Source organism: Pleurodeles waltl, chromosome 3_1 (assembly GCF_031143425.1).
Source record: "Pleurodeles waltl isolate 20211129_DDA chromosome 3_1, aPleWal1.hap1.20221129, whole genome shotgun sequence".
NCBI classification, from domain to species: Eukaryota; Metazoa; Chordata; class Amphibia; order Caudata; family Salamandridae; genus Pleurodeles; species Pleurodeles waltl.
The window spans coordinates 683,412,513-683,428,582 of record NC_090440.1 but is presented as its reverse complement, the minus strand read 5'-3'; the positions used below and the strand labels follow the sequence as shown (position 1 = coordinate 683,428,582).

The window sequence follows — 16,070 nt, the reverse complement described above, 5'->3', positions numbered from 1 at the left end:
TTGCTGGGAAAGGCTCTCGTTTCTGCCCTTCCCCGGTTGAGATAAGACCATCTGACCACTGCTGTAAATGACTCAAGCATCTTGGCATGACAGGTGCAGGCTGAACCATATTAACATTGTTGGGCAGACAGGAGCATCTCTGCTTTGCTGGCACATGATGAAGGTATTTGGAATTATCTTTGGAATAGAGAGCATTTAAGCATTGCTGGGATACACGTAGGGATAGAGCATTGCTGGAAAATATTTTATTATCAGGAAAGCTAAAGCATTTGGGCACTGCTTGGAAAACGAGCTTCAAAGTACTGTGGTGAGGACAGGGACATCTATTCAGAGCTGGTGAAAGAATTGAGTCTTAGGGCCATATGTACGAACACATTTTCCCATTGACACAGAATGGGAAAAACCCTTTGCTACAACTGGCCCTTAGTGTCTTAGGGGAGGAAATGGCGGGGCTAACTGGGCAATGTTAAGCGGTGAGTAAGAGCACTGGGGTATCTCTGAGAGCAGCAGGAGTATCGGGACAGTTGCTGATAAGTGAAGGACATTTAGATATTGCTTGGTCTTTAGTTCGGCCCAGGCTTGGTTCCAGCAGGGGCATTTAGCAGAAGGGATACCTTATTTAAAGGATCCGAGTAGAGGGCTTGGAGCCAAGCAGTTATTTGTTACTTTCAGTCACAGTGCAGTTAATCTCCAATTCATAAGCCCTGGAAAACTGGTGCTCAGAATGGAAAATGCTCCTCATTGTTGTTAAATCTGGGACTCGTGTAGCTGGTAAAAAAAAAAAAACATATGCTTGTGTATACTGTAAGCTGCCGCCTTCCTTATCCCACAGGTGCCCGTACCCCTGCCAGTTTGCTTGCTTGCATTTTTGCATTTACCTGCTTCCACAAAATTATGCTTTTAGTGATGTGCATCACGCCACTGTGCACATTGTTTTAATCGTTGTACAATTGCCCAATATATGCAAATCAATGCGTCAGCCATGTGTATGATGAACGTGTTCACTGAAACAAAAATGTCAGCATTCTGGCTTATAAATTGCAGTTGTCTCTCTGTGATTCTCCAACGTACCCAATTTTATCTTTCTCCTCTAGATAATCTTCTGGTGGAAGGAGTAGACCTCATGTGCCAAATATTGCTTCACAGATCGTAGCAAGGTGATACTCTGCATCTTGGCCTTGCTTTTTAATGCTGTGATAAATATATATATGTATATAATATCTGGATGGTCTCAACCTGGAAAGTTCAAACATCTGGCCTTCTTCACTGCCTGTCACCAGGAAGATGATGCTGGCTGCATTGCACAGCACTTGCACAGCACTTGTGCGGTAAGGTGGCCTGTGAGCCCGATGAGAAGGCCTGCTTTCTGCTCTTGGAGCAGTACTGGATAATGTATTTGGTTACAGGTGTTGGCCCCGGGCACAAGAGTGTCCTCCATAGCTGACAGATGGATAATAACTGTTTAGACGCAGAAGAGCATGCTTACCTACGTGCTGCTTGTGAAACGAAGTTTGAACTGAGGGGCTGAAATAAGGCAGTTCTGAAGATCCTTGTGCAATGATGTAAACACAAAGAGGTTACACTGAGAAGGAAACACTGGTTACTTACGAAGATGAAACCGCCTGTTTGTAACACACATCTCCGTGCTAAGGTGCCCTTGATCACCCATTTCAAAGGCTCCACACTTGGAAGCAGCATACTTTCTCTAAGCTTTCCTCTCTGCGGGTGAAGGGGTGGCTGGTCTGTGTGTGTGTCAATCAGCCTGACTGAGTTGCCCTCCCCGACCCTTAAAAGCCTCCTCACCTGTCGACACCAGAGCTTGCGGAAGATCTGAAAGTAGGCCACAAACATGAGGCAGAGCGGGGCCAGGTAGGTGACCAGAAAGAAGCAGATGTGGTAGATCTTCGGATAAACGTCATCTGGAAGAGTCCAAAAGAGAAACTTGCATCACGAGTAAGCTGGGTGAGATGGTTTAGGGTGTTGAATGAAGAACAGAATGACTCTGAAAATGTTTTACTATAATATTCCTTAGGCCTCCTACCATCATTGTAATCTAAGGCAATTGTCAATGTAAAGATTCCGCAATGGGAGAATCCTTTACGGATAGTCATAGTTATAGTCATCAGTCTGTAGATAATGGAAGTTTGGTGTTTATATTTTACATTATTATCAGTTTCCTCAAACTAGTCTATTTTCAATTGCTAAGGTACAAATATAATCAGACTACTAATTGCACTTTTGGACCATGGTTGGTAATTTGTTTTCAGTTTTAAATGTGTTTATTTGGAAACATTTGCCCCTAAAACCATATCTTACACATGTAAAAACAGATAAAAAATAAATTCACTTACATCACATCTATCACGCTCATTTGTTTCATCTTACTTATAACTGCAATCATAAATCTTCCTAATGCAATTAACGCACATAAAAAGTGCAGATTGACCATTATTAACTCCAAAGCTGACTTGCACATCAAGTTACAGTATTTTAAAAACACAGATTTTAAAATAAACCTTTTTGCATACATCCATAAACAAAAGACAATCTATCAAGATAGATGTGATATGAAGTGAATTTGTTGTTCAGTAGACAATAACATTTGCCATTATTCATCTGTATGAGGCCATTGAATTCCAGCACCAGAAGTATGGGATTACAGCCTATTCTAAATTTTAAAACCATTAAACGTAAATTGTAGTCCATTCATTTGTATAGACAGGGAAATCATTCCTAATCACCTAGCAGCTCTAGTGTTAGCTCCACTGATGACCTATGCTTCATATTTTCAAAAGTCTGCTTCTGCGATATTGTGATTTTTTCAGTTTTTTTTGTACAGGAGAGCAATTCCCATAACTGTATATTTCCAAGTGATTCATATTTTTGTTTACACCTGCCAACCAGTGCTTAATTTGTGCTTGTTGTTTCGGGTGCTGAGCACTGGCACTTATTTTTGAGGGCCGGGGCTTATTCTTCTGCCTCGAGCATTTGCTGCGAGCAAAAGACACTTATGGGAAAGACGGGTGAAGGGAAAAACGAAAAAGCGTCACAAAGAGAGAAAGTAGAATGCTGCGAGAGTGAGCTGAAGGGGCAGGGAATGGCTTTATATGGATTGGATAGGCCCGAGATGGCTTCAGGATTACGCTGCCTCAGTATTCCGTGCTCGCACATTCAGTTGCTGCAGCCGCGTGTTTGAGGAGGGCTTTGAGCACCGGCATCTTTTTATTTACAAATTAAGCACTGCTGCCAACCGTATTGATTACATTGATTCGCAATTATCTCTCATTAATAAGAGCTTCTTGCTAACAAAGAGAAGGCACCACATGTGGATTTTATACCATAGACATTTTATTAAGGAAGCTTAACAGGCTTGTTCATAGGAGCTCTGCCCATGGTGTACGGCCAAATTCTTGCCTACCTGCCTAAATTAGAACACATTTTGGTAAGCTTAGTACTCCCTTTAGGAAGCACTTTCAAGGGTATTTCCTACTCGTATGCAATTTGAGCTCCGTTTAATACCACTGGGCAAATTCTAGCTAGGTATGCAGCCATGAGAGGGAACAATGAATCACCACAATATTTCCTTCTGAATTTTAGCAGAGCCCCTGCCAATATTGTTGCTCCAATTTGTTGGCGCTGAAACTGACCAGTCCTCGAAGATCTTAGATCCGAGGTCAGTCAGTCTTACTAATCTATAATTTTTGGGTAGACTCCCATCACCCTTTTTAGATATGAGTTTTAGTATTGCTCCTTTCAAGGATTCGGGCATCGTTTTAGTCACTGACTTCTATCAGAAGGGTATACAATTTTGCCCACCATTCTATGTTGTTCTTAACCTCAGATCAGGAAGATTGTCGGGTCCTGCTGCTCGGATAGAAAAATTCAGTGGACAAATAATGTTTGTAGTATTAACCACATTAAACGAATCCTGAATTCCCTGATCAAGGACATGTTTTATTTGCTGTTTTTTTTAAATATTTGTCTTACCAGGGAATCTGGAGATGGGTATCCCACTTGTCTTTTATTATTGCATTTGTTAGCAAAGTAGAATATGTCTCGAATTCTCTACTCGCCAATATCCAGAACTGTTTTTGATATTATTATCTCCTTCATTTCTTGCTACTATTTCATATTAAAATAAGCTATTTGTTTTATATCTTGCCCATTTTTTATAACTTCTTTTTGTTGTTTTTATTTTCTCATTTATAACCTGGGACCCTAGCACCCTTTTTTTAGATTTTGCATTTTATGTCTTTTTTTGTTTTTGTTGTTCTTATCATGTTGTGTCAAACCACTTTCCTTTTTCATGTGTCGTTCTTCTTTTGACAACATATAGATTTTTTGGGGTAGGTGTTCTGTAGGCACCGAAATGAGACATACTTGCTTTCCATAACGGAAGGTTTTGATTGACGATGAGTCCAATGGGTATGCCCATGCATGCAAATGAATTCCTTTTCTGATCGCAGTCTACATATCTTTTCCTCCATTTTTGAGCCATTGGACAGGAAGAGGTCTGCCTGTGAGACTTTATGTAACTGTAATGTATACCCTATAATTTTAGCAGTTTGTCAGCCATTATCGAAGCCAATTTCATAATAGGATCCCAAATCTGCTACGGTGATTGCTTTGGGATAGTCTAACCTTAACTGTTCAATTACTAGTACTAATGTTTTCATCATTATTGAATTAGTGGGAATTTGACTTTTATGTATGTAAATATTAACCAAGAGGAATGTTTAATTTGGCAGTCCATTCGTATGCATTACTAATATCTGAGCAGATTGCATGTTTGCTAACAACATTTGTTTAGCGTTGGCAATTTTGGTCAAAATCAGTGTATGTAAACCCCCTGACAATTTTTCCTCAAAAAGGGTTGGTAAATGTTTTTCACTGCATGGTCTGAATGACCCTGTTTGCTTAACAGTATTATGATGTACATCTCTATACTGTGTTGTTTATGCATATATTATTCATTCCTATTCTAAAGAGATGGGTCACCGCAAGAACCTGAATCACTGTTGATATAAAGGCAGAATCAAAAAGTTCCACATAGACTAAATAAAGTCAAAGCTTTAAATGGGGATGAAATCACGTTAATCTTCGTTTAATAGCTGCTCTCAGTGGGGGGAAACCTCTGTAACTCAGCCTCATATTGGGATGCACAATTAACTTGACATTAATGCACTGACCGGAGGGCAACAAGAAGGTATCTGACAGTAGTAAATTCAGTGAGCATTTGGGCCATTTGTCAAGGTAGCTTTATAGATAGGACCACTGACAGTAGTAAATTCAGTGAACATTGGGGACATTTGTCAAGGTAGCTTTATAGATAGGACCACTGACAATAGTAAATTCAGTGAACATTGGGGACATTTGTCAAGGTAGCTTTATAGATAGGACCACTGACAATAGTAAATTCAGTGAACATTGGGGACATTTGTCAAGGTAGCTTTATAGATAGGACCACTGACAATAGTAAATTCAGTGAACATTGGGGACATTTGTCAAGGTAGCTTTATAGATAGGACCACTGACAATAGTAAATTCAGTGAACATTGGGGACATTTGTGAAGGTAGCTTTATAGATAGGGTCACTACTATGCATGCCTTATAATTTATCTGTGCATAGTTTGTAAATTGTAACAAAAATAGCTCAAATGGATAAAAAGTTTTTAAAAGTGATGCTGTGTCATACACTGGACACGTTCTGCTATTGCTTTATGTAATTAGCCATTTACAGAGGTGGCAATGTTGCCTACATAAAGTGAAAAAACATTGGATTGTTTTGGCCAAAGCACTAAACAAAAATCTTAAATACTTGAATGTGATTTAACAGGGTTACTAGAAATATGTCTTCTTTGTTGAGACGTTTTATTTCACTTGTATCACAAATTCATGTTCACAAAGCTGCAGGTATTCCAACATGGCACTCAAACTTTAGAAGACTCTCCAATATGTTACATCCATTTTAAAGTGCCATGTCTGAATCCTAGTGAGAGGCATACATACTAAATATGAACTGCACTATAATGTTCTCAAGAGCTGTATTTTATGGCAAGAGCTGCTGTATAATTACTACATACTTTACATTTCTTTGCTGCATAATTTAGTCAACCATGCAGGATAATTTAACTCTTCACAGTAGCTGTGCTTATAGCACCTACAGGAGAAGACCTTTTATATGAGACAGACTGGTCTACAGGGAGATACAGAGAATTCATGTAATGCAGGGTCCTCTGTGTGGCAGGTTTTGGGATGCAATTTACCCTTTCACAGCCCTCATCCTTTCAGATGCACCAGCTTATTGCTGGTTCTCCTGATTTCCCACTGATTTAGTCCCTCTCTGGTTGCGTCTATTCTGAATCAGTGTGTAGCTTCCGCCATATCTACATATGTGCTAAGCAATTTATAATAGCTGCAATTTATAGAAAATGTCTATGAATTCCGATCTCGTTATCAAAAGGACACAGGTTTCTAGCTGTGTTAAGAAATTTGTATAAAGGTCACACATTGACTATATTTCGTCTGCCAAAAGGAGTGTTCAGGCAAACAAAACAAGGCTTTGCCACTTCAGTGTGTTCGGTACAGGCATGTCCACGGATAAGCAAGAGAGGAATGGGCTGACGCGCTGATTAAACATCACAGCCCTCGAACAATCCTTCCATAATCCTGGCCCTGGAACAACACTAGAACCAAACGCTGCCTGCAAATAGACAGTTCCTGAAAAAACACCTCTCTTATCTCTGGGGATTAGGTTAAGAGATTTGACGAACATGTGACTTTTAGGGCTAATGATGCTCGTCTAAGGCACAGCAAAGGATTTTGTTTTACATCTTACTAGGAAATGCCTGATAGGCTTCGGGGTCTGGAAGGGAGTTTGGAGGGTAGGACCATGCGTTCTTCTATCCCCACTTAACCCATAGTGTATGCCTGTTGGGCTTGAGGTCCTGATAGGATGTGACAAGGTTAGGCCCCACTCCCTTATCTCCACACTCAAACCACAATTTATGCATGCCAGGTTTGGTTTCCAGAGAGGATGGTTTAGCTCCAAACCTTCTACCCATCCGTACCACAATTAATCCCTGCTGGGCTTAGGGTCCTGGTAGTATGAGGGCCACCCCATTCTCTCGCTACTTAAATCACAGTTAGCGCCTGAACAGTTTGAGTTGCTGGTGGTGGGCTATAGGTTTGAACGCACTGCCTCCTCTCTCCATTCAAACCATAGTTAATGTCTGCCGAGCCTGTGATCATAATAGGAGGGTTTGATTGTCTCATGCCGTGCCACTCTCTCCCAACTTAAACCACAGTTAAAGACTTTTATCTTGGGTCTTAGTGGAATCATAGTGGAATGTTTTGAGGGTTGGAATCCAAACCCTTCTCTCCTCTTTTAATCCAGAGTTAATGTCTACCGGACTTGGGATGGTTTGAGGGTTGGACTCACACCAATCAATTCCCAGCTAGGCCACAGGCAATGCCAAGCTGGCACGGGGTCCTTCTATCCTGCATAAAGTTTCAAGGGTGAGGCACTGGCTAGGTCTATTTTTTGTTTCTGTGCAAGTAATATCCATGACGTGTTCACCTAAATGTAAATGCCCAAACTTAGGTTATGTAATGTCAAAAAGTGAATGCAATTACAAAATCCATCAACTTATAGTTGCCCTTGCCTTGGAAGAACTACAGCCTTCTTTCCTCTCCTGGCTCAAAAATGTTTACAGCACGGTGGATGACACATTGACAGAGGCGATGCCTTACTACAGCCTCCACACTTCAGGTGTACTAAAAGAGACCATTCGCAGCACAGCCAGACTGACCTCAGCAGTCATAACTTTCCTTAGTTTATAACACTACACCACCTTCCCCCAACCGAACTCAAAAACTGAATGTTTCCAGAAGCAGGGAACTCTAACAGCTATTCATTATCAACAGGAGGTTCTTTAGCTTAAATCGCTACTAGCACATTCCCATTCATATTCTGAAATTGCTTCTCCATGATCCTTTCAGTGAACTCCTAAAGATTGTACCTCAGTTAAGTTTTGGAATAAAAATCAATGTAACCTAATCCCTATTATCCTCCTTTTCAACACTTTGCCTCGCATTCAGTTCCTATCCTCTGGTAGTGCCTTTCTTCACCCTGACAGTTGTTATTGTTTTCTCTGGTGGTTAACATGTTCTCTATAAGGATCCTACTCTTTTTTTTACTGTAAAGCACTCTAATGTCTTTTATCTTCAACCCTTCTAGATACAAGTGATGCAGCCATTATTTGGCAGGTTGTGTAGGTGATGACACTGTATAGCTGTAAGGCGTCTCTGCAATTATAAGCTTGAAGTTTCTGCAGTGTGTGCCTTTGCAGGTATGGGAAGATGTATGCTTGCGATGGTTAATGCTGGAATGCTGCGCTGGCTGTGTAGGTGATGGGGACCTGCAACGCATATCATTGTACTGTGTGAAGGTCTGGAGTCTTAACCACCATACATGCGGCCTAAAGGGACTTCTCCATTCTTTGCTAGTGTAAAGCACCTTCAAATATTAACACCTTCCAGGGCAGGGTTCCTGCAGTGTTTGCCAATGTAAAGCACCTTTAGATAGTCTCACCTCCCCAGTGCTCATCACATACAGACAGTAGGCGAGTCTTGTTCTCCAGTTCCGGAATCATGCTGCTGCACTCCATCACCACAGCCTGAGGAACCATCATGGTGCAGGACATGGCCCAGATTATCACAATGTTGGTTCTTGCCCGTTTGGCTGTGCTCTTAAACATTAGGGGGTGGCAAATGGCATACCACCGGTCCAGAGCAATGAAGCTGAGGGTCAGCACTGATACAGAAACTGACACAGTCTGAAGGAACAAAACAAGGAGTTAGTGGCGCTAAATGAGTTATGGCTTCATCATACACATTAGTGTAAATTTATGTTTAAGAGAGTGACTGCAGACAGTTCTATGGGTTTAAGAAGATGCCTCTGAATATGATATTACAAAATCCACTATGTAAGAAAGAACAGACTGAACATTTTCAAGCATAAGTAGGATTCTAGGCAGATGGGTTGGACGATCTTTGGAATCCTTGAGTGAAACCTCTACTGTTTGATGAGGAGTCGGTCTTGGGTTCCAGGAATGGACAATACCAGGGAAGAAGACTGAAAGTAGAGGTTTGGGTTTCATCCTGTCAGACAGAAAAAATTGGGACAGGGATGTCGAGTTTCTTACATGGTGGGTACCAGGGATGATTAAGTGAGAAGAAATAACAAAGCCTTGATGTGGTTGATGCTAGGAAGGAGATAGGGTTTCACAGAATAGGAAGAAAATGTGATGCCCAGAGATATTAATGAGAAGAGGTAAGAAGTATTAAAGATGTGGTGTCGCCTATCAAGAAGAGGGGATTGTGTCTATGTAAGGGGATATTAAGCAAAAGGAAGGGTATGCAATGTCCCTGATGTGTGAGATATCAGAAAGCAAGAGGGAGAAGGAATTGAAGATGACAGTACTATGTTAACTTTGGTGTGAAGGTCCAGGCTGTTGTACGTTCCAGTATAGAGGAGGGAGCAGTATGCAAGAACTTTGTTATGGGAGATATGAGGAAGAGGAGAAAATGATATAGTAACATTGGTACGTGTGGTACCAGGGAGAAGGGAAGATATGAGGTGTGGGATACATCAGGAAGGAGAACAAAAGAAATATGGAGGTATTTAACTAGACGATATGAAGAAGGCATAAGAGATTTGGTGGCCTTTCTGTGGCAGATACCACGGAGAAGGAAACTATAAGGGTCGTTGTTGGAGGAGACCAATGGGAAGAGTGAAGTGAATTTTGTCCTTAGTGTGGCCGCACCATGGAGAAGAGTGATGGGATATTTAAAATATTGGGAATTTCTCTTTTGTGAGACACACCAATTGATTTGGGAGCCATGGTGTGTGAGATATCATAGGAGGGAATGGGTGCAATGTCATAAAGTGGGGATTTTAGGAAGGAGGAGTTGAAACCAGGAAGAAATTCAAATTTTTTGTCTGTGAAATACAAAGCTTGAAAAGGGAAGGTGTTGTGTGAGGCTGGTGTTGGAAATTTCAGAATTAAGGAGGAAGGGCCAGGTCATGGGCAAATTTGTAAATGTATTGGAGTGAGAGTCCTAAGGCATTATATGGGATATCTGAACCATGGTGTGAGAGGTCTCAGGATGGGTGAGGGTTGAAGATATTTAACAGTCTTGATTTGGATGATGCACAGGAGGTTGAACAAAGGAAGACTATGGCCTTACTGGGGAAGATGCCTTAGAGGAGGACAAGACTAAAGAGCATATGAAATACGAAGTGGAGGAAGTGTAGAAATATAAGGGCATAGTTTCTGAAGAGGTATGCACAGGATATGAGATACTCAGTGTAGTAGATAGCCAGAGGGTGTAAGGTAAGAGTTATGGCGGTCTTGGTGTGGATGATGCTATGGTGGTGGATTGGAGTGATTTCAAAGAGGAGGAGTGGAAGAATATTGGATTCTTGGTTTGGGGTCACCAGGAATGAGGGAAGGAATATGAGAACCTTGGTGTGTACAGTTGGTGGGATATTGAAACATTTGTGGTCATGAATGGTGAACAATTGTATTTCCAGGTAAAATACAGTTTTGCTCCCTGATGCCCTCCACAAGCACCAAAAAACATTCTTTCATTCGAGTTGCAGACATTTGCCGTTACCACTTGGTGACGTGCTAAGGCTGTTTTGTGACTTTGCCTTATCGATTTACCAGACCTGTTTGTGGGGAAGATCTAGGATATGAACATTCCTGTGTAGTAGATATGCCTACCGCTAACATATGAGGTATAGAAACTCATGGAGGAGGTGAATTGGGTTGGGCAAGATCTTCTGTTCCAGGAGTTTGAGATAATGGGAAAGCAGGAAACCTTGCTTTTTGTAGTCCCCTCTTGGCGTGAGTGCATAGGAAAAGGAAGGACATTTGGGCTCATTGCCTGTTGACAAATCCCAGCTACCTGGCCATTTTTGGTGTCAGTGAGCCAGGAGCTCCAGTGAGGGAAATAAGCAAAGCTGCAGCCAAAGCAGCTAGTCTGAGTTTATACATCTATCATATGACGTTTTAATTATTGGTGATCATCCATTTCGTTTTAAACAATGAAAGGGGTTAGAAGGCCATCTACTAATTTTAAGTATTGTTGGAGCACAAACATTATTAATAAAATTATGCTACGAAAATGAAATAGCATGTTTGAACGGGTGTTTTTGGAAAAACGGGTGTTTTAGAAAACACGAACACTATGGTGGCAGCCATGATCTAGTTTGACATAATAATAAATACCTGACCAATGAAATGTATTTTGTGCATTCATAATTAAATGTACTGAAAAATGAATATTACTATGTACTAAAAGGATTAATTGTTAAATATTATGAAATCTTTTATTATTCATGTTTTAGCATTCGTTTTAAAAAGGCCTCATGTTAGTAAAGTAAAGCAGCAATTGTTCAAAATACTAACTAGCACTATGGAAAATGTTTTTCTAAGCATCCTGTGACTTGTTTGCTCGCAGTGGAAAAGTTAAGTTTGAGTGCTGTAACATTTGTTTGGCTTCCTGAAGATAATATGTAGCCATGAACTAAAGCTTACTGACTTTCTGAATAGGCTTATGTGTAATATGCAACGTTTATATTCTACTGTGGAAACTGGTGACTGCAGGGAGAGATGATGAACCGATGGTGACTGCAGAAAATGAAGAAAAGATACTTTTGGAACGTGGAGAAAATTTAATAGGCTCTGACCTAAACTACCCCATAGACTGACCAATAGAGTTTTGGCTAGTTGCTTCTTGGACTATAACAGAATTAGGGTATGTCAGTATGCCTTCTCACCGTTCCTGGTTGTGCTCTTTTATCCTGCTATTGTAATAATGTGTAATGTCTTTAGCTTTCTGCCACTGACAGTTCAGTTGCATTAAGGCCAAACATTACTGAACTGTTCCCTATTATGTCACTGCCCAATGATGATGACCAGAAGATGCCCCACTGATGAAGACATTGCTACCTGCTGATCCATATAGGAGAGGTGTAACCAAAATGTGCATTTATTTTTCTTGCAGATTTATATGTTTTCTCTTTTGGAAACCCAACCGCTATTTTGGGTTAGTGCCATAGTCAGATGTTTTCCAAATTATTTTTTGTCTTCTTTTCTTTTTTGCATGAAGCCCAAACATTCTTATCAAATTAGAATTATTTTTAAGGATGCCACAATCTAAAATTGTCTGTTTCATAGAAATGGATTGTAAACAGATGCATCTGTGATAAATAAATGTATTCTGTGTCAAACATTCATTGGCTATTGTTGTTATTCTGCATGGTGGTTCTTGGATGCTTAATGATAAGTACTTAGTCTAGGTTAAGATTCTTTCAGAGGTTTGGTCCACCTGTGTTATGTATGTACCTTTGATGTACTTTTATCATTTGGTCTTTTGTGTTTGGTGTACGTGACCTTAGCATTGTTAATCTAAAGGGCAATAAATGTTTGAACTTTACTAAACTGGTGTGGTGATTCATGGCACATAAGTCATGCTGCATATAAATTACTGACTCCAATATGAAAAGTGATGTTTATTGATTTGATTTCTATTGACCATCTCTCTCCTATCTGAGTCCAAAGATCCATGTCGACCTATAAGGGTAATTGATGGCTACCCTATATAGGTGTCACCTTCTAAATAAATTATCAATGTCAGTCGTATGTGTATCTAAATCCTTAAAACCCTTTGATATAGAAGAAAATATAAAAATGCTGTTTACCTGTGCTTGTTTTGAACCGGAAGAGTAATATAGTTATGTTGCCCTATGCAATTTGTTCTTAAAGAATCATTTTGATGAATGTGTTCTTTGAGAGAGTCCATGAATATTCTATTTAGAACTTCAACTATGGTGTTTTCAGCACCTTGGATCACTCCGAAGGGCTCGGCACTGCCGAAGCCGGTTTTTGAGGAAGCCTAGTAGGAGGTGTTGTGAGTGAAAGTCCGTTTCTTGTTTTGTTGTTGTTACTTTCCTAAGAAAACCGTTTTTTTGGTGCTTTAAGTCGCATCTCCATTACGCGACGTTGATGAATTAACGCGTAGGGTGTAATTGACATACTGACAGATGGTGCAAATAGGCCGTGGGGCAACAGGCCCCCTGCCACACTGCAGAGACTGCCTCTCGTAATTAAATTTGACCGACGAGGTTGCAGTTTCATGTCAGACTAGCTTGACAGAAGCACAAATGAATGTCGTTTTCACCGTTGTGTAAAAAGTAAACAACGCCAATCTCCAAGCCCCGAGGGAGCATGCACATCTTTACTACAAACTGATTGACTCCCAGTAACGCCGGGCGGCAGGGAGAACTTCATGTTAGGGCTGTCTTCCTGTTGCAGATTTTCCCTGCCCCGGTCTGCTACGCAATACTTGGTGGACCCGGGCAGGGATAGTCAACGAGGAACCTTACATGGGGGGAAAGACAACAAAGAATCCGCGAGGTGGGAGAAAAATATTCGCATGTCAGGCCCATTGTTTTTTCTTTCTGAGAAGCGAGCCTGCTCTTTGGGAGAGTTGTTTCTTCGAGACTCCGACAGAAAAAATGCAGATCATTAATTCACGACCAAGGTGGTTACGCCATGTTGGCTGAAACACTTGTACGAAATAAGATGTCACCTGCAGCAGAAACCTTATCAGCTTCAGCCCCAGGCTTGGCAGCTTCAAGGTGAGTGTAGGAGGAACATAGTTCGGGGAAGGAGCCTCAGCATACCAGGCTCCACCAGATGTAAATGACCTCTGGACTTGTATAACTAGGCTGGAGTTTGACTACTCAATTTCTTTTATTGGTTCTGAACTGTTCCTGCCCACCGACCGCCTCCACCCCAGCCCTGATCCTCAGTAAGCTGGCATTAGGTGGTAAAAGCCCCTTTGTAAGTTAAATAGTATTTGATGTTGGTGCCTGATGATCGTCGGGTCCATGATGTCGCAGAGGGGTCACTGCCCTCGTGGCTTGGGGCATGAACAACTAGACAACAAACCCTATTCATATCTCTGTTTCTACTCGACGCAGTAGAGATTCTTTGATACCTCAGAGACAGCTGGTCCCTTGGCCAGTTTGCAGTTAGGGTTAATTGCTCCTGCCTCTTTTGCAACTCTGTTGGGGTCATATGCGCCGGGGACGTCCTAGGTTTGGACTTTTTAAGCTAGTTAAAATTGTGTATACTCGTCCCGATGCAAATGGGTACAAGCACTACGCTTCAGGAGCTGACCAGCAAAACTGGATACGGAGTACCCCGAACAAACTGGGTCCATACTGCTGACAGGGGTAGTTGACCGCACTTGATGCCAGCTTGGGCAGAGCTGGTGAACTGCTGAATGGAGACCCAGGGAGGCACCCTTTCAGATGAAGGGCTGCATGCAGGCCGCCAGCTCCTTTGGGGGCTGAGATGGACAACAAGGGTCATTTCTGCAGGCAGATGTGCCCACCAGGTGGGTATGCACACCTTAACTACTCATCTGCAGTTTGTGCCTTTTGGATTCTGTGCAGGTTAGTTAGTCAGTCTCAACCAAGACTGGTCTGGTTTCCTTCTTCAAGCACTCGGATGTTCTTGGAAGTTCTGATACACTTTCCTCACCTGAAATGGGTGCCTTTTTTCACTCAAGTGCCTCACAGCTCATCGGCCACATAAGGCAGACATGCCAGTGGAAATGGGAGGACCTTCAGCTTGACCCCAGGTGGGAAAGGGGAACTAGTGCACATTCCATTCAGTATTTGTCCCGTCCTGGGTATCTGGACACTAGTCCAGATTCCATAAAAAGTGATAAATGTTCACAGTTCGAAAGTCGATGGCCACACTGCAAATAGCACTTTAGCCTGCTTCCTCGAAGGCTGTTTGGAAGGAACTTGGTTGGCTTGAAGGTTTCTTTATTCCAGCCACCTCACAGACATCTGAAAATCGGACCAATATTTGGGTTACAGATGCGCCATTAGTTATTCAGATGGGTAAGGGTGATGTGCACATGGCTGGCCCAGTGGTGGCATGCTAATCCAACTGTTGGCCGGAATCCCACTAGCAGAGATGATAGCCATAAATATAAGCATTTTAACATAACACCCACCACATGTTCAATCAAGGTGCAGGGGTGTAACACTAGACCTGGTGACATTGTGGCACGGCGGGGACAGACAACCCTTCATGGAATCACCTATTCAGCTGACGGCTAATTAATTTTCCTCTGTGAGGTATGGGGGGTCAGGGGGCTCCACATCTCATTCTGCAGGGGTAGGTGGCGTTTTGCATCACACCACTGACGAGGTTGAAGAAACAACAGCCTTGATACTCGGGATATGCTTGTATGTTGTACAGTGAGGCTGGTAAGTTTCACTCTGAGGACAGTAAAATGTAAAAAGTCATTAGCCTAAAACTCTGAAAGACCTCTGCCAACCAATCACTTCATAACCAATCAGGGGAAGATTATTCTCTTGAGGACAAAGAATGGGGTACTTTTTGTACCCCACTAGCCAGCTGAAGCCACAGTCTGCACAGGTGAGCAGTCATTTGACACCCTGAGTTCTCTAGGGGGAAGGGCCATAGAGGAACAACTAAGCTAGGGAAACATGTAGAGAAAAACAAAACAACACAAGGAGGGACTACTGGTGCTTTAAACCCCAGACTTTCAAGCTTACCCGGACCAACCACAAATTGCTTCTTAAATTACTCACCAGCTTTCAGTTAAATCAGACTATATACAGTGTGTGTCTTTTATCTATTTGTGAGAGGATGTTTAACAAATTAGGTGCAAAGCGCACCTTGAAGTTTTACACCAAGAAAACTGTTTTACTAAGGAAGTCAAGTCAATCCTAACTTTTTTGTCTAAATCGGATTGTGAAACCAGGTGATCTAAGTGTTTTTCCAAGTGGCTAATCCACTGCATCTCTGTTGTTATAGCTCTAAGACCTTTGTTTTACGAAGATTAAGGAGACGTAGTACTCGCTCCAGACCAGCAGATAAAACTCGAATAAGATCCAAAGCATCAGTTAAGGCCATCAGTACAACACTTATGGGGACCTACTAACACCTGTG

General features: G+C 41.7%; 1 protein-coding gene across 1 annotated transcript in view; it reads right to left on the bottom strand.

Moving 5' to 3' along the window:
* The window catches only part of HCRTR1 (hypocretin receptor 1), a 76,173-nt gene that overhangs the window by 11,274 nt on the left and 48,829 nt on the right, over positions 1-16,070 (bottom strand). The window contains exons 5-6 of the mRNA XM_069223291.1: positions 8,594-8,837; positions 1,804-1,919 (exon numbers count right to left, since the gene is read on the bottom strand). Of these exons, the coding sequence (XP_069079392.1) occupies positions 1,804-1,919; positions 8,594-8,837 (360 nt within the window). The remainder of the gene's footprint in view (positions 1-1,803; positions 1,920-8,593; positions 8,838-16,070) is intronic.